At 39.7% G+C, this 22,084-nt stretch overlaps 1 protein-coding gene across 8 annotated transcripts in view; it reads right to left on the reverse strand.

Moving 5' to 3' along the window:
* The window catches only part of MCTP1 (multiple C2 and transmembrane domain containing 1), a gene marked incomplete at both ends in the record, with an annotated part of 171,026 nt that overhangs the window by 133,699 nt on the left and 15,243 nt on the right, over positions 1 to 22,084 (reverse strand). Inside the window, one exon of one of the 8 annotated variants that reach the window (XM_080972413.1) lies at positions 18,152 to 18,370. The exons of the other annotated variants lie outside the window; for them this stretch is intronic. Within the exon in view, the coding sequence (XP_080828539.1) occupies positions 18,152 to 18,163 (12 nt within the window). Of the gene's footprint in view, positions 1 to 18,151; positions 18,371 to 22,084 lie in introns of those variants that run through there. 8 annotated transcript variants of the gene reach the window in all.

Raw genomic sequence — 22,084 nt, forward strand, 5'->3', positions numbered from 1 at the left:
AGGGGAACAGGACATCAGAGACACTGTATATAGATTGTTATGAAAGGTTATTTCTTGGCAGAAAGATTTTGTGTTAGGATTCTTGCTGGGGTAAACGCATTAATGGCCACACCACAAGGGTTTCCTCACTTAAACATAAAGCTAAAATTGATGCTGCAAGGTAAGGAACATCTTGCTATTTGATCAGTATGAATCAACCAATAAAAACCAAGCCTGGTGGCAGGGGGGGATAGGACCGGTACCCTTGGTGAACCATGCTCTCTGTACTGCTACACAGATAAAGGTATTTAACTCACATGTTAGTTCCAGATTATTGTTTCGTTTTAAAGGTGTTGTAACTTGGAAACCTGTTGGGACGTGGGTGGCACTGTGGGCTAAATCACAGAACCTAGGACTTGCTGATCAGAAAGTCGGCGGTTCAAATCCCCGTGATAGGGTGAGCTTCCGTTGCTCGGTCCCTGCTCCTGCCCACCTAGCAGTTCGAAAGCACGTCAAAGTGCAAGTAGATAAATAGGTACCACTCCAGTGGGAAGGTAAACGTTTCCGTGTGCTGCTCTTGTTTGCCAGAAGTGGCTTAGTCATGCGGGCCACATGACCTGGAAGCTGTATGCCGTCTCCCTCGGCCAATAAAGAGAGATGAGCGCTGCAACCCCAGAGTCGGCCACGACTGGACCTAACGGTCAGGGGTCCCTTTACCTTAACTTGGAAACCACCACTTTTGAATTTGAGGTGCTTGTGATGAAGTGGGTGAGCATAACAAGTTCACTTTAAAGCATAACTGGGCTGAAGTTAAGGCTGAAATTCTATACCCAACTGAGTAGAAGTTCAAGCCCATTTAACTCGGTGAGTATCTAAACCGTTGAGCTGTCAAAAGCCTGTTAATGTAATTAAGAAACAAAAGCTTTAAACTTTGGGGATTTGCGTGGTTAAATTGGTTGCAACCACATGCACAAGGAAATTACTGTGGGGGGGGGGATCAGGCTCAGGCTCAACATACAGAGGGCTGAACATACACAGGCGGTAAAAGCTTCACTGAAAGACAAAGTGCACAATTAAGTTAAACCTTGACAGATCTTAAATACAGATTTATTGATGCAGCTCTCCAGGTACTGAATATTGCATTAAATGTGAGTAAATGGAAAGAGCTGTAACATCTCAAGTCTTGTTCCTAGAATGGCTAATAAAACTACCTTGCAGGTTCTTTTGTTTTGCATGCATATTGTCATTTACCTCTAGCCTTTAAAAATCATTATGAAATAAAATCACCCATAGTTTGGAGTCCTCCTGCTGTTTTTACAAGACTTAGTTCAGAATATAAATTAAACAACAACAGAAGATAAAATCCATTTTTAAGATAAACAAAGCTTAAATATGAGTATTTATAAATATTCATAGAGAAGCTTATTTTTTTCTCTTTAAAATTAATGACATTCATTGTTCTTGCATGTACTTAATTCTGGTATGTGAACCATAATTAATCTGATAACTGGCAATGCTGAAGCACTAGGGAAGAGTCCTAACCAAGGCTTCATGTCAGAGGTTATAAGCATGTAAACACCTAGAATTAAATGCGACTTAACCTTTTTAAAGTTTGGAAACAAGTAGCTACTTGTTTAATGTAATGCTGAATGAATCCAATGATAAGACCACAAGGAAAATCAACACATAGTGATATACTGGGGTTTGTGTGCAAGAGGCTTAATAATAAAACACAGTGTTCCCCCCCCTCAACCAGCCTTCAAAAACAGAACAGCAAGAATATATATATATATTATGGAAATAAAATTGCCTACTGTTTCAAAATATGGTTTTATAATACAATGCTGTACACTCATTCCTGGAAGGAAGCAGCACTGAACTAAGCAGAACTTACTTCTGAGACATGAATAGGATTGCATTATTAAACTGTACCCCTTCCCCCCCAAAAAACCACCCAATACCAAGTATTGTATTTTAATAACCTTATTGGAACTAAGTATTTAAGGAATTACAAAACAAAACTTGTTGGGACTCCCTGACACAAACAATCTGGCTAGTTATTTCAAATCAAGGTTGTTAAAAATCAAATCATTATGTTCCTTTCTTGGCTACTACAAAATAAAGCAGTGTGTTTAAGTACTCTAGTTAAGGTTAACACAATAAAATGTTCCACTCCTGTGCAATTATGACATTTCCAAAAATGTGCATTAGTAACAAAATAAACGAGGGCATAATTTTGTGTGCAAGTAAGTATTTATACTGACTCCAACAGTTCACAGCAAGCAGATGGATGCATTAGATTTCTAGAACCTGAGGGAACATGTTTCTCTGTATCAGCCAGTGTAGCATTTGCTGTGCAATGATTTATTACCGTGGTACCTTGGTTTTAGAACAGCTTAGTTTATGAACAACTTGGAAATAGAAAGCTAAAAACCTGGACGTAGGTGTTCCAGTTTGTGAACTTTGCCTTGGAAGCTGAACATGTTCCGTTTCCTGCTGAGTGTATTCAGTTTGTAAATTGAGTCCCCCGCTGCTAATCAGAGGCTTCCTCTTGAGTCTGTCAGCTGTTGAGTCCCGAGCACCCACGGAACACAGAATATTTGGAGCTTTTGTTTTTGCTATTTTTTGCGTTTTTGTGGCTTTTTCATTTTTTTGACTGCGACTTGTTTTTCATTTTATGGGACTGACCTGTGACTTCGTTTTTTTGACTGTGGCTTGTGACTGTTTTTGTGACTGTGTGGAACCCAGTTCAGCTACTGATTGATTGTGTGACTGCAGAAATGGATAAAAGCCCCCCATCAAACAATGACTATCATCAGTGCACGTAAGAAAAAATAAGAATTTGAATTTTTATCATCTACAATACTGTCTTTTTTATAGTACAGTACACTGATTATTGCTTTCATTTTATGGATCAATGATCTCATAAGATAATAAAATTCATGTTAAATTGCTGTTTTAGGAGTTGTTTTTAAAAGTCTGGAACGGATTGATCCATTTTGCATTACTTTCTATGGGAAAGCACACCTTGGTTTTGGAACACTTTGGTTTTGGAACAGACTTCCGGAACGGATCAAGTTTGGGAACCAAGGTACCACTGTACTTCAGTTTAAGCAATTAAAACCATGATTCTTTAACTACTGTGGGTACTAGGCTTTGCAACAACAGGCCTTAGACATGAGAAACAGCTTGCCATAGTGGTTGATAATTTAGAAACATAACCATTCTTTACTATGGGTTACTAATATTTTAAAAATAACTTGTGGAGATGTCCTAAGGTCACATGGGCTTTTACAGCAGAGGAAGGCTTGAAACTGCTATACACACTGTCACTCTGTAGATTAAAGCTGTGTTTTATTGCTAGTCCTCATACCATTGTTTATATTTGTAGACCAAAACACATTAGAACCCATATCGGAGTGTTTCTCATAAGGGCTACGAGACTAATATCGGCAGGCATTTGCTTGGTTCAGTAGTTTCTTGCTTCAGCTTTGTTTTTCCTTTTAAAGAATTATTTGCCATTTTTTCAGCTGTGTCTGGTCTGATAAACCAGAAGCAACCGGTCCAGTTTGTTTCATGTGCTATTTTTTAAAATGCAATTCATATTATGATGTGCAGTTGAATATAATTCATTTCATACTGCAATCATCTTTTTTTTAAAAAAAATATTAATTTTCTTTTCTCTCATGACAAATATACTTATAACATACAACTTACATAACATCTCTGCCTCCCCCCTTTTGGACTTCCCTCAACTTCCATTTCTGATTTATTAACCTCATTAGTATAGTTTTCTATTTTCTACAAATATAATATTTTTCCTTTTACATTATTTGCTCCCTATCCATAAAGTTGTGAATGTTTATTTAAATCCTACCATCAGGTCAATATTATTTCTTTGTTTCTGCAAGTATAATATAAAAGGTTCCCACTCTTTTTCAAAATCCCTATTGTCCTTTTCCCGAACATACTGCTATCATCTTATCACATAATATACGTTTAAACTGTTTAACTTAAATATATCATTCTCCCTCCCATTCCTTTTTCATGTGTCGTGTCATTTTAGATTGTCAGCATGAGAACAGAGACTACCTTTTATACTGATTTTTGTATGCCACTCTAATAACGTCAGAAAGGCTTCAACTCATACAAGTACAGTGGTACCTCGGGATGCGAACGGGATCCATTCCGGAGCCCCGTTTGCATCCGGATGGAATGTAAGACGCGATGGCATATCTGTGTGTGTGCGGGTCGCGTTTTGCCACTTTATACGCATGCGTGTGACATCATTTTGAGTGTCTGCGTGTGTGGCGAAAACCGAAAGTAACGCACTCTGTTACTTCTGAGGTTGCCGCAGAGCGCAACCCGAAAGCGCTCAACCTGAAGCACATTCCACCCGAGGTATGACTGTACTTGGAACATGGTAGGAGCAACCATAAGGAACATGCTGCCCTTATGTGGCTATTGACACATTTAAGGCAACAGCAGTTTTACAGCAGAAGAGCCATACAATCCTTTGCTTACTCAAAAATTATGCACCCACATACTGTACCCATATTCCCTTCCTACATCGATGCCTGGGCAATGAGGCTGCCTGGAACTTTGCAAGCCTACCCACCACAAAAGGCAAGAGAACACAGCATTACTAACTGTGTTATGTGTAATGCTGGTCTTCAGGTCAAACTTTTGGAGCTGTTAAATTTGTTGTTGAAAGCTTCCCCCACCCCCACCAACAGCTATAAGAGGCACTTTACAGTGCACAGAAATGATATCTCCCTTCTCAGTTTTGCTGCCGGTGTTTATCTTCACAGCCTGCTTGAAAGTAGAAGGTAGCCTTAAAAGTTTATATTCTTTTACTTTGGTGGAGGGGGGTTAGAGTCAACATCACTTGGGTAGGTTCTCTTTCTATTTGCTTGTTATATTTCCTTGTTAAGTGAGAGAGGTTGGGGGTGGCCTAGGGGGTGTTTGGTATACTGCATGCAACACTTATGTTTTATAACAAATGTAACTGGTCTGTAGAAAACACAACCTGAAAAAAGAGTCAATGCACGTACTTTTGTAAACAAATAACATCTTTAATAAAAACTATTATTAATATAAAAAAGAAATAATGTAGCCCTAAAAGCAAAGGACAAAGATTCTGTCAACTGCTCCCCTTACAACAGAGGTGGCTGGCTAAAGCCTTTAGAAGCCTATAAAGAAACCTATAAAGAAGCCTAGATATTTGCTTTAGGTTTCTGTGATTAATTACACTTTGGGTGGCTGCACACATTAGTCAAAACTTATTAAATGGTTTGGATTCAATGACATTAAAAGAATCCTGTTCTAGTCCAGTTGAACTTCCTGTAGAATTGGACATCCTACAATCAGAGAGCAGTAGTCATAAACTGAATAAATTCTAAATGCTATCTTAGTCACTGCTTAAACAGCAAGTTGAGAATTGAACAAACTGTACTTCTCACAGGATTATAAATTTCAAAAGTTAGATATTCCAGTTTATGTGTCACTGCTCTAGGCATGGGTAGACGAACATCAGAAAGTAAAAGCAATGAACTATTATTTATCCCTGTAAAGCTGCAAAATGTTTGCAGGCTCAGGAGAGTCTGCTACTATAAGAATGGTTATAACTCTAAAAACATAAATAAAATAATAATAATAATAATAATAATAATAATAATAATAATAATTTATAAAGTTTTTTTAAAAAAGGTTTAAACTCATCTAGCAATCGGCTAGGACTGAACATGCTTTAGAAACTGCCTTCGGTACTATGCCTTGTTACAGGGCCCCCCTAAGAGTGCAATCCTAAACTTATCATCTGGAAATCAAGTTAAAAACAAGAAAAATGCTCAAACATTATCTACCTCTGCTCTCTATCTATGGAATTCCTTGCTTTGGGGGAACCACAATAGCTTGTATCCACATACACCTATGGTATAGGAAGACACATTGCTTACTTTCACATACATGTAAAACGAGTTAATCAACTCTTTAAATGGGGGAAATTAGGTTGAAAAGTAAACATGGTAGCACAACTTGAAAAGGAGCTTCAAATGCAGCAGGTAAAATGGAAACTTTACAGCCCAAAAGGAGAATCTGTGGAACCAAGCAGTTTCCTGTGTTATCGACATGTTTCTAAATCCTCACTGCACCTGCTTAGACTGTTAGAAAGTCCTGAGGGATAGCTCAGTTGGGCATGAGACTCTTAAGTTCACAGTTGGGGCAAACTATTTGCCCCATGTTGGGCAAAACATTCCTGCGCTGCACTAGATGGTCCTCGTGGACCCTTCCAACTCTGCCTTTCTTAAAGGAATAGAATCATAGAATTGTAATCAGAAACACTAGGCACGGTCAGGTTCAAGAAACATCAATAGTTGTACCACCATGACCCGCATTACCACCTTATCCCAAAATTGAGTATTAGCAACTGGACAGTACTTGTTACATGCTATCAGATCCAAAGCTTTTACAGAATAGACACACAGCTGCTTCCTCCAAGATGGCAGGCACCATGATCAACATTCTATATCAATTTAAATGTGTTTGTGGGAGGCAGGGCTATGGGATTGTTTTGTCCTTGTTTTTATGATGCATGTTGTGTTTTTATTTTGTAATTTTACATTGTGAACCACCCTGAGATCTTTGAACGAAGGATGGTATACAAACTTAATGAACTAATAATAAAACAAAATGCCTTCTCAATGTGATCCACTTACCACACCCAGAACCCAACTAGTCACACAGGTAAGATGGGCAGGGATCTAGAGAGCATGTGGTTGGATCCAAAGCTACACCTATCCTGTCCACATCATCAGGCTGCAAAAAATGACAATCATCCCACAAGACAGAGGGAAATGATGCATTGGACATCTCAGCTCGAAAAACAATTAATTATTGCCAATATTACATTTTAATTATGTTGAAGGCGGTTTCTGCTTTGCTGATTTTACATTACCTGATTTGAGCTCCTGTGAAAAGCAATTTCTAAGTACTGTAAATAAGATATAATTTTTTAAACCACATAAGAGTACTGGAAGCAACTGTGTAAAACACATTTCCCACAAGAAAAGGGAAAAGAGAACCCAGTACAGTGGTACCTTGGGTTAAGTACTTAATTTGTTCCGGAGGTTCATTCTTAACCTGAAACTGTTCTTAACCTGAAGCACCACTTTAGCTAATGGGGCCTCCTGCTGCCGCCACGCCGCCAGAGCACGGTTTCTGTTCTCATCCTGAAGCAAAGTTCTTAACCCGAGGTACTATTTCTGGGTTAGTGGAGTCTGTAACCTGAAGCATATGTAACCCGAGGTACCACTGTACTAAATAGTTAACAAACTTCACCTAGTCATTTACTAATTCCTTTACTCATAGTTAGTGTGGGAAATTACTGAAGGATTTGTTTTCTAAAAAAGAATTCTAAACCACAGTAAGCCTTGTTTTCCTAAAGATATTCCATTTGTGATTTCTCCACGCACCACAAATATTTTCTCTGAACATCTGCTTCTTAATTCTGGATAGACAATACCCATCTCAAACAAAACTTTAACGTTTTCTCAAAACTGGCACTAATCACTTGACTTGAAGTTCAGCATTGATTAGGGACTGAGAAAAATCAGGATACTGCTAGAACCATCAAGTCTGCAAGGCTTCAGCAAGAAGGCAGCTTGTGAATCATACATCAGAGACTGACAGAATGAAGTGAAGCAAAGAAAGTGTTAGGATTTAGAAAGGTTCTCTTTTTCCATACCTAGCAAAGCAGAAATTTCAAAGAACGTTAAACAACAAACTCAAGACATAAACAGAAATGCATCTGACATTAGTAATGCCAGGCTTATTTGAATAGCAGGAGGGGGGAGCCCTGTGAAGCAAACTGGGGGGATAAGAAACCCATTTCACTGCTCTCTGAGATGTTAATGCAAACATGCCCTTAGTAACTTTGAGCTCAGAACTTCACCAAACCAATGAAAGTGTATCTTCCTTGATGACCCTAAAGGAACTACAACAGTAGTTTCCACAAAAATGGGAAAGGAATATATACTATGTCAGCCAATATAAACAGCAATGAAAAAGATCAACATGTCAATTTTTAGACCTTTTAAACTTGCTGAACCTGTGGTAATTTGCTCAGTTTGAAATTTAATGACGTTAGGAAGACCTAATCAGGCAGATGGTTTTGATGAATTTTCAAGATATAAGCTCAACAGGCATCATTTTGTAAGATATAGAATTTTAGACTTTAAATGGTGTAACTTCTGTTGTTGTTGCAACACACCTTAACTAAAGGGGCACCTCCATGACCTTTTGATTATGCAGTTACTGCCTTGAACTGTCAAGCTACGCAGGTCCTCCTTTGGGCCACTTGGGGCTCAGGATCTTCTGCTTACGGTAAATCTTATTTATTTAACCAGACCATCTGCTGTTTAACAATAAAAAGGCCTCTAAATGATTTACATAAAATAATCCTAAAATATTACTGATAACACCAACAGATTAAAAAAAACAACACCAAGTAGGTATAGTAAGACTATGTAGATAAAATCAACAGATGAACAAACTGTAGAAAACACAAAAGGAGGAGTGTGTTAAGTGTTTATCTTGTCAAATTACACGAAGTAGCCTTAGATTGCAGAACATGAGACTTACTGTGCTGTCAACAAGGAAGATTTGCAATACTTTGCATGTTTTTCTTGCAGTTAATGCAAATAGTCATCAAAAAATAGCACAGGTGTACAACCTGGCTTAGCTCTTTCAAGTTACTTATACTTCCTACTGGAATAAAGGGATGCATTCTCTTTCTGATAGTCCAAAATGTTTTACAATCAGAAAAAAAACATACCTATAACTCAGAACGAGTCAATCATTTGTTTAAAATTTGCTGATACATCAGAATAAAATAACTTGGAAAACCTAACTGTGGGAAAATGGAAGGACAACAATCCAGTCCGTAGAGTTAAGGGAGCAAGAATACCTGTTTGGTTCACAGAAGGTAATACTATTCCATTCTCATTATTAGCGGTTCAACAAATTTGTTTTTCAGGAACATGACAAATGTTAACAAGGTGCAAAAAGTGGTTTATTCCAGGCAGCCTCAAATAAAGAGGAAAGCAGTGTCTGCTTAGGTTTTTACATTATACTGTATACATACTGCACACCACCCTGATATTTTATGAAAGGAAGTCACATTTTATAAACAGAAAGTATGTTGAACAAGAAAAGTTCTTTTAGATCTAAAACCTGTGATACCAAGATTTGGCATACCTATAGCCAGATAAGGAGTGACTGGGGATTTAATGATGTTATATGTGATGGAAAAACACGTGTTATTTTCCTAAGATGTAAATACTACCCTGCCTGATGGTTCAACATTACAATGGCAAATGTTCCTGAACATACAACATGGTTTATTTTCATACATGCCCAATGTTCTCAATTGCAGTTGGCAGGAACAGGTTGCCTTGATCACACCCAACAGAAATCCAACACAGCAGTGCAGCTTTAACTCTGGAAATTACCTGCTGAAGGGATTAGTCACCGATATCCCTTGCCATTAGGCGGGTTTTGTGTGCTCACAGAGCCACTCCTATCATTAGACAGATTTGGAAATTGCCCCAGGGCAACTAATGCCTGTGGAAAGCATGGGGAGTCCCTGAGCTGTTCTCCCAAGTCCTCAGGACATTCTCACCTGACTGAGTCTGTGCTTGTCGCTGGCCTAGCCTGCCTTGTCCTCTTGGCCTAGTCACATTCTCTCACTCAACACTGGCGGAAGCACTGGGAAAGGCCCCTGGGCAAGTGAATAGATAGAGGTAGCCAGGTGATGCATTCCAGCAAGTGTGCATGGGTTGTTCTGCTCCTATAATGTATGCAGGTGCCACCATCGCCACTGTCCCGTTACTCCAACATTGTAAAGTGTATTTTTAGTGGTACAGCATACAGGTGTCAGGCCCAGCCATGAGCAAGCCGTGCTGAAGTGTTGGAAGTAGCCTGGTGCAAGGTGTCTTGAGCTAGCCCAGCCATTTCCCAATCTCAATTTGGCCCCTGAGAACTAGATGTGGAGTACTTTTGCATATTGAATTCTAACGATGAAGGATACATGCAAACAGCCTCCACTAGAATCTTGTAAAGTTTATGGCCAGGCAAAACAGTTAGTGTTATGTACTGAAGTTCTCACCCTGGGCCAGCAGGGGGATACTGTAGATCGCTATGCAAATAAGGGATCGAAAGTGACGTTCAGTGATTGGATAGTTTTAGAAAATTGTTACAGTTACGTTGTACTGGAGCTCTATATAAGCAGGCTGACTGAGCCCTTCAGTTCAGTTCTGTTCTGGCCTGTGAATAAACAAGAGCTTATTGAAGATTCGCTGTGTCGTCTGATATGTTCACCCACAACTTAATAGTTAGCGTTTGGTAAACTAACGGATAAACAGTGATCATCAATTTTATAATGCTATCCTAGTTTATCAAGTTAGAAGCTTTAATCATGTTGCATTTTGGGATGGTTCTGAAGAGTCAAAGGAAGCAAGAAGAAGCCTCACATATTCATGGAAATCTGAGACCAGTCTCTTAGAGCAGGGGTCAGCAAACTTTTTCAGCAGGGGGCCGGTCCACTGTCCCTCAGACCTTGAGGCGGGCCAGACTATATTTTTTGGGGGAAATGAACAAATTCCTATGCTCCACAAATAACCTAGAGATGCATTTTAAATAAAAGCACACTTTCTATTCATGTAAAAACACCAGGCAGGCCCCACAAATAACCCAGAGACGCATTTTAAATAAAACGATACAGTCTACTCATGTAAAAACACACTGATTCCTGGACTGTCCGCGGGCCGGATTTAGAAGGAGATTGGGCCGGATCCAGCCCCTGGGCCTTAGTTTGCCTACCCATGTCTTAGAGTGTAAGGAAGCCCCCCATCTCTGTGCTTCCATTTAATGGCTCAGAACTTCCATTTGAAGAAAAAGTCTAGTCAGTTTAGACCAGCTAGCCTATGATAAAAATAGGATCAAACTGGCAAAGTATATTGAAGACAAAACCCAAAATTCTGCTTCCTGAGTAGGGATTCCAAATCCCAGACACCTAGGGTACATCAGAATATAGGGCTTTGTCTCATAATGTACACACAGTATACATGTACTTTGATAAGGGAACCTAAAGTTACTTTTTAACAAATTTAGAAGTTACCTTTTGCTACAGCCTCTAGGTAATGTACAACCTATTACAGAACCTAACAGAACAGCATAATCATATAGCTGATCAGTACAACATAACATTCTATGCAATTGCACTTTATGCAAAAATGTTCCAAAGCACTCCTTAAGAGAAATGAGTAAAGTCTTTGCTGAAACTGAAATGACATTAGATGAGCACCAAGACAAGTTTCTTTGGAGAGAATATTACACAGAGGGGGTGGGCATCACTGAGAAGGCTTTCTCTCCTGTTGCCAGCTTTCACACCTCAGAAGGCACTGGCAGGTGGAGGAGAGTCTCTTACAGCAACCTTAAGGCCTGGGTAGATGCATATGTGAAAGAGATGTTCTGCCAGGTACTTGGGCCTCAGGTCAGGCAGGGCTTTATAGGGTTAATATAGCACCTTGAATTGGGCCCAGAAAAGAATCAGCAGCCAATGCAGATGGGCAAGGAATAGCATAATGCAATCAGAGCGCACAGTTCCTGTTAACAGCTTAGCTGCCATATTCTGCACCAGCTGAAGTTTCTGGACTATTCTCAAAGGCAGCCCATGTACAGTACAATGCAGTCATCAAACTACAGCGGTACCTCAGGTTACAGACGCTTCAGGCTACAGATGATTCAGGTCAGAGACTCCGCTAACCCAGAAATAGTACCTTGGGTTAAGAATTTGCTTCAGGATGAGAACAGAAATTGTGCGGACCTCCAGAACAGATTAAGTTCTTAACCCAAGGTACCACTGTAGAAGGTTACCAGTGCATAGACCACAGAAGCTCAGAATTTTCCCCCACCATAAATTCTATTTATTGAAGCTATTTGTACAATTGCAATTTTACAAACAGTACAATACTTGCAGCTCACCTTTGTACAATCTAGTCTTCAGTGCTTTTTATTGCCCCTCAAATCCCACCCCCATCCTGCCCAAACTTGGCTCCTGCTTGGACATTAAGGTAAGAGGCAACACTGGTTCTCTGAGAGATTTTCAATACTGGAAGAAGAGATACCCATCACCTCCAGCAACCAGTCAAGTTTCTGCTAGTGGTGCCAAGGCCACACAGCATATGCAATGGTGAGTAGGTTTACTTCTCACCATTTGTTATCTCCCCAGTATAATGCTTTATTTTTCACCAACAGGAATAGGCAATAGTCATCAACAAAATATTCTGCAACATGTGATTGTGGTTCCCCATTTGACTGACCTGCTTTTGGTTTTCTGCCCTCCAATTCAAAATATCCAGGGATAGACTATCATAATGCAAGGGTACCATTTGCTTGGCTCCATAGGGAATACAATGTAGAATTCACAATGAATGGAGGAAAATCACTTTGTAGATAGGCGATGGTATAAGTAGCAAGAACTATTTCAGGACATTCAGGTCCCTTGCACATTGAATTTAGTACTAACCAAAGTTACTATCCGTCCTGATAATCATACTTTTTATTTTCTTTTTAAAAGCTATTCACACAATTACTAATTATGTTATTATTTATTCAGAATACCTATCTTCCATTTTATATTCAAGAGAGGCTCTCAAAGCATGCCTAGTTTTACCATTAGTGGATTAACCTAGTTTGCTTGGCATTTCTTAATGTCTGCATCTCAAATTTTATGTATTTGCTGCAAATGACTAATCAAAATATTAAGTTTCAGAACTGTGACCAAAGACATTCAAATGACATGCTACTAAATTCATGAGTTTCCAGCCATGGGTTATTTTAGAAGATGACTAATTACTTTGTGTAATCACAGAATGTTCGTCAAGGATTTACTATATACAAAGTTTCTAAGCAATTTGTTCATTTGTGACAACTGCAAAATACAAAACTCAAAATTGTTTTCTTTACTCAGCAGTATTGTTTTCTTTGTTAAAAATAGAATCTACTGAAAGGAAAACAAATGCTGAAGTTAAGTGAATAAGAATAGCATGGTGATTTGCAGCTGAGGACAACTAAGTATGATTAACAGTTTGCCACCAAGACATCCATCAGTGTTTAAATTAATATTGTTCTTAAATTGGAAGGCTTACTGTTCTGTTAAGCACGCACAAAATATCTAAGTATGAAAATCTCTTAAGGGCTTAACTAACTTTTTTAAAAGAGTGAATGATTTTTAAAAATGCATTTCTTCAAAACCCATTAATAAATCAGAGCATACCACAATAAAGCATGTGAAGACTACACTTAAGCCTGTAGGTCAGGATATTAAAAATGTTAAGGAATCAGGTGCAAATTGCATCAAGATAAAGCAAAGGCAGCTGGGAGACCAGGGTTCAAATCCCCCATTCAGCCATGAAGCTCACTGGGTGATCTTGGGCCAGTCACTCATTCTCAGGGTTGTTGTAAGGATAAAGGGGGGGGGCTATGTGCACTACCTTGGGCTCTTTAGAGGAAAGATGGGCTATAAATGCAATTAAATACACACACACACACACACACACACACACACACGAATTGTAATTTACTGAATAGCCATGACAACTGAACTCAGTATTATTTTTATTTTAATTTATTACCCACCATTTACTGTAAGGTCCCAGGGCAGGTTACAGCATTAAAAAAATTAAAAATAATTTAAAACAACCTGTGCCAGTACTGGCATGCACCTTTATCTTGCAGAAATCCATTGTCATTACTTAAGTACACTTTAATAATAAATCAAATCTGACATAAAAATTTCATATTTAGTGGATGCCACACAAAACTGGAATACTCAGCAGGATGGGCCTCAAGGAGTTACCATATTGAGATATAATAATTAAACTGTCTAGGAACATCTACTGCAAGAGCAATGCAAAAGAGTTCAATAATTAGAAATCTAGAACAGTTTCTTTTCACGCACTTTTAAGTACCCACTTTATTACTAATCTGCAACACTAGTTAGGCAGACTAAAGTACACAAAACATGTTTACTTCTACAGAATGCTGTGCTGTGAACACAGGACCACTAATCTCTTTCTGCAATGACTAGACTACAGGATCAAAAGTTCTGTCACTATTAAAAGGTAACCAAGCAGACTTTGAAGGACTGTCAATTGCAAACAGCAACACGTACCTTCACAAAATTTCTGGAAAAACTCAGAGAGGAGAGAGAGATGTGCCTTGTCTTGGAAATACTTATAGAGCAGAGAGACTGGTTATGCATTTGTTGTTGTTGTTAGGACAAAAGAAATAATGAACTAGCTAATTACAGAAAATTTTTGTTTGATAAGCAAAGATAGCACTAAAGACTTACAAACGACCACAAATAAGTAAATACTAGATAGCTTGAGGGGTTTTCCTCTCAGGTGTGGCAAAAGATGTACAGTACTTGTATACCTCTCAACGTTTCCTACAACCACATTTGCCTTGAACTTCCTTCTCCCCCCCCCCCACTGCTTAAAATGTTGCTATTTTAATCTTTTTGCTGCCTTCCAATCTTAAAGTCAACTTTAGACACACAGATTCTCTCAATCATTTTCCGTCCAATAAAAATCTATTTCTGAAGTACATTTTTACTGCAATACACCATCTAAGGAAGACCAAAAGAAAATGTCACATGGATCAATGAACTTCAAAAAGGTTTGACATTTCAGGCTAATGCCATCCAAAATCCTTTCAAAACTTGTCTATCTCCAATAGTCATTAGCTTTCCATCATCTTTTTGCCAGTTCGAGGAAATGTAAACCTTGTGATTAGCTGGAATAGAAATACCCTCTCTAGTCGCACACTGAAACATTTATATCCCATAATTTCTCTGGGGAAAACTTGAGGTGCCTTAAATAGTTCTTCCACCTGCTATTTATTCTGCTCAGGGTCATTGCGAGCTTAGGCTGAGACAGAGAGACCACCCCAAGGTCATCTGAGCTACATGCCTACATAGAGACCTGGGGCTCCCCAGTTCTAGCTCAAGTCTAATCACCACACCATGCTCTTATTATTAGGAGTGTACCATAAGGATTTTAGCCTCATTCCAGGCCCGATACGGGACGCGGGTGGCGCTGTGGGTAAAACCTCAGTGCCTAGGACTTGCCGATCGCATGGTCGGCGGTTCGAATCCCCGCGGCGGGGTGCGCTCCCGTCGTTCGGTCCCAGCACCTGCCAACCTAGCAGTTCGAAAGCACCCCCGGGTGCAAGTAGATAAATAGGGACTGCTTACCAGCGGGAAGGTAAACTGTGTTCCGTGTGCTGCGCTGACTCGCCAGATGCAGCTTGTCACGCTGGCCACGTGACCCGGAAGTGTCTGCGGACAGCACTGGCTCCCGGCCTATAAAGTGAGATGAGCGCACAACCCTAGAGTCTGGCAAGACTGGCCCGTACGGGCAGGGGTACCTTTACCTTTAGGCCTAATTAGGTCCCGGTCCCCCTCTGCCCAGTGGTGTGTGGACCAATGAGAAGCAAACAGAAACAGATTTGCCTATACAATGATCTCTGCTTGGGCCTGCAGGAGAATACTATGGGTGCAATAGGAGACAGAGGAGGTAGAAGCCTTTATAAGACTTCCCCATTCTGGAGTTCAGGGACATTTTGCCCCACGGGATTCCCACCTGCCCACCCTCGGGTTAGAGCCTTCACTGTGCAATTTGGGTAGCTGGTTGACAGGGCCGGAAATTATTTTTCTCTCCCAACCTGACTGGCCCGTGATTGGGTTTTTTCCCCACCTTTCCCTCAGTAAAAACTATGGATTTCTTTGTTAGGTGGAAGACTTTTTGGGGGGCAAAAATGGTATTGGGCTGGATCAACATAGTAAAAGGGGAGCCTGAGGGGGAATTGGCCATAGAACCCCAAGCTTGGTTTGGGGTCTCTGCCTGGCTGAAATTCTCATCCTGGTCGCCCAGTAATACCTTGCCAGCTTGACTTGCACCACAACAAGGTTCGGCATGGGCTGATTCCCATGGAATGGGTTTGTCTCAGTCCAACCCAGTAGATTCTATTCCACCAGCATTGGGTAGTTGAATGATGATCCTGGCCCTACAGCCATGCCAACTCCTACCTCGCCAGCTGCCAGTCAATGAAGATTTGGCCTAATTTCATTTGCTGCCCTTCACATCATGCACCTACCAGAGGAAGACAAAAACAGTATCCAGATACATTGGTACCTCGGGTTAAGTACTTAATTCGTTCTGGAGGTCCGTACTTAACCTGAAACTGTTCTTAACCTGAAGCACCACTTTAGCTAATGGGGCCTCCTGCTGCTGCCGCGCCGCCAGAGCACGATTTCTGTTCTCATCCTGAAGCAAAGTTCTTAACCCGAGGTACTATTTCTGGGTTAGCAGAGTCTGTAGCCTGAAGCGTATGTAACCCGAGGTACCACTGTATTTGGGACTCACTCTGAAGTAGCAAAGTATTGGAACTTTAAAGCAGAAAGACCATTTAAGCAGACATTTTGTTGGAGTCTATGCAACCTCAAGAACCACAAGTATTTCTGAGACAAGAAATACTTGTCTGGAGATAGATTCCTATCTGACCAATAGGTAAGTAGTTGCAGTTCAAGGTGGGTGATGAATAAAGATTCAGGCCAATTATACAGCCTTGAGAGGCTAATTCACCCTTAATACTGGTAGATAACCCTTTTAAGCACTCAGAGTTTGGAACTCTTAACAGTTCATTTCATGTTTGCATTCTGTAATTTATATTAGTTTATAGAGAACCATATCCCAAAGAATGAGTGTCCACAAGAGAGAACACACACAACTCCATTGATTTCAGAGGCCTTTCCATTGTCTGCAATCTGAAAACCACATAACTTTTTTTTGTACTTTTTTTTTGGCAGGATGGGATGACATTTTTATTATGCCATTAACAGCATTCAGGAGGAATTTAAAAACATTCATGTTCACCCAGGCATTCAACGGCTGTAATATACTGTTCCTGGCAGCCTTGAAATTATTAGCTGTACTAACGTGACTATTTTCAAATGTTCTTGTGTTTAAAACATTTTATTTATATGTCTTGTTTATTTGTTGTTTGCTAGATGTCAACAACAACAACAACGAGTAGTAACCCCTTCTGAAGGGATGAGAGCTGCCAAATTACAGGCAAATAAGTAGAGAGATTTTGTGCAATGAGGCTTCCAAGTTTGCTTGTTTTTCATTTTTAAATCCACAAGGGATACCTTACCCTCTCTGTGACTTTGTGTGTACTTTTCATTATTGTGACAGAAGACACAGAGGTGCACCCTAGATAAGTTCACTACAAAAGTTCAGAAACATAGCTGCACTCAATATTTGAGTGAAAAACACTGAGGCTTTTTTTCCGTTGAAAATTGCCAGAGTTTTGGAAAGTAAAGAGCTTAACAAGACAGAAGCAAGACCTGGACATCCAGCATTGAAAGGAGGTCCCAAGCATTTCACTAGGAGTGAACGGGTCAGACTATTTCCTGCCTATATCAATTTTGCACATTCATTTGTAAGTTTCATTTATAATTTGGTTGCCTTGTTCCTGTTTCTAAATTAAATCTGAGGTTTTTTTAACAGAAACATTATTTAAGCTTTTTTAAATAGCATTTTATAATAAAACACATTTTCTCTCATTGTAATCATTTAAAAAACATTTTGACCTAAAATATATATTGTGCGTTTCCCTACAGTTTTTAGCCAAGAGTAGTATAACAAAAATTGAAGAAGTATGAAATCTGAACGATAATGGTGTTTTGGTTCACAAATTAGTTCAGGAGGTCAGTATGCACCAGTGTTGACAGATAACAAATTTCTCACACTTAGATATTGTTAGGTAGGTTACTGTCATTGCCTACATTAATATAAAATGTTATTTTAGAGGAGAGCTATCAAAACAAGCAGCACTGCTGCCATGGTTTCTTTTCTAGTTGAATACCCCACGAAAATCATATCCATTTTTATTCTAATTCATACATACTCTTCCAACCAGTTAACGTTGACGCTTAACACAAACTTTCAGTAATCCACTTAATGTTATTAGAGAGAGGAGCAAATGCCATTAAGAGTGTGAATTATTAAAGCTTAGTGCAACTACTAAGAAAGGATGACCCACTTACCAGAGCATGCATGTTCTACACTTCCACACAGCATCTAGGACTTCAGCAGTAAATAAACACTGAGAACAGAACGGAAATAGCAAAGGCTAAAAGTTGAGGGCAAAGTTCCAGCATCAGTGTTTGGAAAGATTAGTGTCAATGCCTTTAGAATGCAACAGTCACTTTCAAATATCTTAACGGAAACAGTAAGATACTGCAGAAAAGATTATCACAGAAGGAACAAGATTACAGATATGCAACACAACAATAGCAATATACATATGTAAAAAAGGAGAAGTGAAGGTATGCGAACGCAGCTTCCTCTGCCACAGTAATTTTCACAATGTGGTTTTGTCTTTTCAGCAACAGGAACTGCTACAGCAGAAACAGTCAAAACCAATTGTGCACAGAGTTCTTGCTTTGCAAATGCACAAAACTTCTTTTTAGATTACAGTCCAATTGCTCCCATTGAGCAACTTTCTTATTTATTTATTACAGCCGCTGAAAACAGAGAATCCCCGGACTAGAAAATTTAAATTCATATACCGATAGGAGGGGGAAACACTTTAAATTCATAATTTTGATGCTTCCTTCTGTAGTTAGAACCGTGATATGGGCAATATAAATAGAACAATCAAAAGAGATATGGAGGTCAGGAGGAACAATGCTTTAATTCACAATGGCTGCAATGTGTTGAGAGCTGAAAGCAGCAATATACTGGGAAAGACAGATAAAAGCCAGAAGTTTAACTAATAAGTATAATAAGCTGGAGTGAAAAACGAAAATGAAAGTCCTAAAAAGAATGCATAATTATAGTAGTCTCTAAAGGACCAATAAAGTATTAAATGTGAAAGTATTGAGACTGCAGTGAAAGGCCAACAAGGAGATGGTAAGAGGAACCTCCTTAGACACGAAGTTGCAAAGTTTGGGTGTGGCCATGGAGAAGGCCCTGTCCTAACTAAATATCTGATTTGAAACTGACAAGAGCCTTTGCAGAGCTCTGTTTAGATATTCATTTAATTACATGTAAACGTACGAGGGTGTCAAGGAAAAGCTGCCAAACCCCTCTCCTTTATCCCTACAGCTCTCCATGAGGGAGAGAAGGAAGTGGTGAAGCTCTACTCAGGGAAGCTCCTTTTGATAAATTCCCCCTATTTTCCCTGCCTTAATCTGGGCACTGGTTATAAACCTCTAATTAGCACAGTAGAAGGGGAGGGTGATGTGCTTCCGTACACTCTGCTCCCCCTCCTCACTTGAAAACTGGAACATGAGTCTATATAGCTGGCAGATTGGGCCATCTGGAAGTGCCTTGAGTCTCCCCTATTTCCCTTCTGACACAGCATCCCTAGAAGCATAGCTAGCTGCACACTAACACAAAAATGCAGGAAAGATTTGTAGCAGAAGAGGTGGAGGGGCAGGAGAGGCTGTTTACTTCAACTGCATAATTCATATTCAAAACAAAACAGCACCAGACACACAGTAACTTAGAACACACCGCTGTGTTTCCCCTACTCATTGTATTCCTTATGCTCTCTCTATATCCAGGGATCTAATGTGGCTTTGAAAGGTCCATACAGTGTATTTTTGCACTTAAGCTCCAGCACTGGAAACAGAATTTATTCAGCAGACTTTGTATTTTAGGAGACTAAACGTGAGAAGATAGCACTTATATTTCTTTTAAAATTTCCTGTCACAAAGGCACAAACATGATGGGAACAAGTCCCTCATTTGTCATCTTCGCTGTGTACGTTATGTGCAGGCTGCTTGACAGCTTCTGCAGTTGCGAAAGCAAACTGCCATATGGCTAGTCAACTACAGAGGGCACCTTGGGATTTAGTTTGGTTAAGGGCCAACTGTTAGCTTCCCTTTGTATCCCCCCCCCCATTGAAATTCTATTCCCAAAATATATTTCTTGCAAATACAGACACACATAAGTACTGAAACATTGTGCTTATACTAACTGCATTTGCTCTCTTTCACAAGAAATCACACCCTGCAGTGCTGGGCTGGTACAACACAATTGCCACCTCTATAGCTATTTATTCAGCTGTGAAGACAAATTTCAAAGTAAAAAAAGCCCCAGGGTCTCCTGTGTAGAATTCGATGCAGAGCGCTATTAAGAGTTGTACTGTGAAGAATCACTGGGTCCCCTGTAAATCTGTTCCAACTGAGCAAACCTGTAATAAAGTGGGAGACAGTCTTTAGCCTGCCTGTTTCATTTAAAGAAAATATTTCAGATCTTGTGCTTTGTGGCAGAATTTTATTTTATTTCTGACCCCTTCTCATCCAAGGTTTTCTCCCACCCCCCAAGCAAGTTCACTCCAAGTTTTCTTTTTCCTTTTAAATTGCACTGCTTGTTTGGAATTAGCAATAGCAGTGTTCTTATAAGGGAAGATAATCTCCAAATGCAATGAACCCTTTCCTATACATGAACACCGATCCCATGGCCTGCAGAACATGTGTGTATAGCACATATGTAGGAGCAAGGATTGAGAGATTTTATCTACAATCAGCAGTTTCTTAATTCTTCAAAGAGGCAATTTCTATCCCTAAATGAAGGCTAGAATAAAGCAGAGAAGGTTAATATAGTAGCGACACAGACACTCAAGAGCTTGTCTGATAATATTATGGTTCCCCAAGGCAAATCCTATCAATACAGGTGACTCCCCAGTTACGTGGGGGTTACATTCCAGGCCCCCGTGTGCATAAGTGAAATTTGTGTAAGTGGGGAATAGCCTCTAAACGCCTGGTTTTACCTGCTCTTCAGCTATCTCCCCTGCACTCTCTCCAATGCAGACCAAAATATCCAGAGTTGAAGCTCCAGGGCCAACTGCAGGCTGGAGGACATACAGGAAAGTGGCTGTGGAGGCTGCGCTACCCACAAGTCAGCTGTTTTATGGGGAGGCTGAGCAAGAGGGAGGCTGAGCAGCCTAAACCAACTCCTGCTGAACCTCTGGTCTCTTCAGCACTGAATAAATTCAGCGACTTTACATACACTTTTCACTTGGCCAGCTACTGCAGAGTTAACTCACTTGCTGCTAACATTTCACCTATAAATAAAAATAGACCACAGGTTGCTGGTACCACTGACATTTGTATTCTCAATGAACATTGTTCTTGACACATAGCAAGCCTATTAATAAACTGCTGACTGTGTATTTCTGATTTAGAAAGCCTTTGAAATCCAGACATGTAATGTTGTTGAAGGCCTTTTTGAATAGCAGCTCTATATAAGCAGTAAAATACCCTGTACAAAAATGAGTCAGCTAAGTGACTGATAAACCAGTCTTAAGAGAGGGATTGGCTAACTAAAAGCAAACTAGGTATTTACTTGTAATGCATCAGTACCAGCATGCGCCCTCTTCAAGTATCAAGCACAATTTTATGGGGAAATAATGGATAGCCCTCGTGTACCTATGTCTCTAAGCAGCTTAAAAATTTTATTTTTGAGAAAGCAGAAGGCTGGCCTCTGAACATCTTGTCAATAGTACCAACACACCATTTTCAGAATACATGTCAGTCCCAAAAGCTTCCCCAAGCCAAGGCTTCCCCCCTCAACACATTTTTGATAGTTTATATGCCACTCTTCATTTAAAACAAATCCAGTGCAGATTAAATCAGCAAGATATGCAGCATCTGCTAAAGAATGGTATGTGCTTTAAGAATGATCCGTCACAACCCCATAAAATGGAATCACTGAAGAAGAAAGCAGAGATAAATTAGCACACATGTATATATCTATATCTATATATTTACTTTTCTTGGCTTGTCTTCTAAATGATTGCACCTGAGTTTCTTTCCAAAAAGCACCAAACAAATTACCATGAATCACTAGTCCAGGAATTCAGTACATCTTGCTGCACTCAGCAGCCAAAGTAATTATTATAGATCTACCTGTACATGAACATCTTACACTGTCAAAGGTACATTCGCCCAGTAATTCTACTGCTGCAA

The sequence above is a fragment of the Podarcis pityusensis genome, assembly GCF_964106645.2.
Source record: "Podarcis pityusensis genome assembly, chromosome: 11".
Classification (NCBI taxonomy): Eukaryota; Metazoa; Chordata; class Lepidosauria; order Squamata; family Lacertidae; genus Podarcis; species Podarcis pityusensis.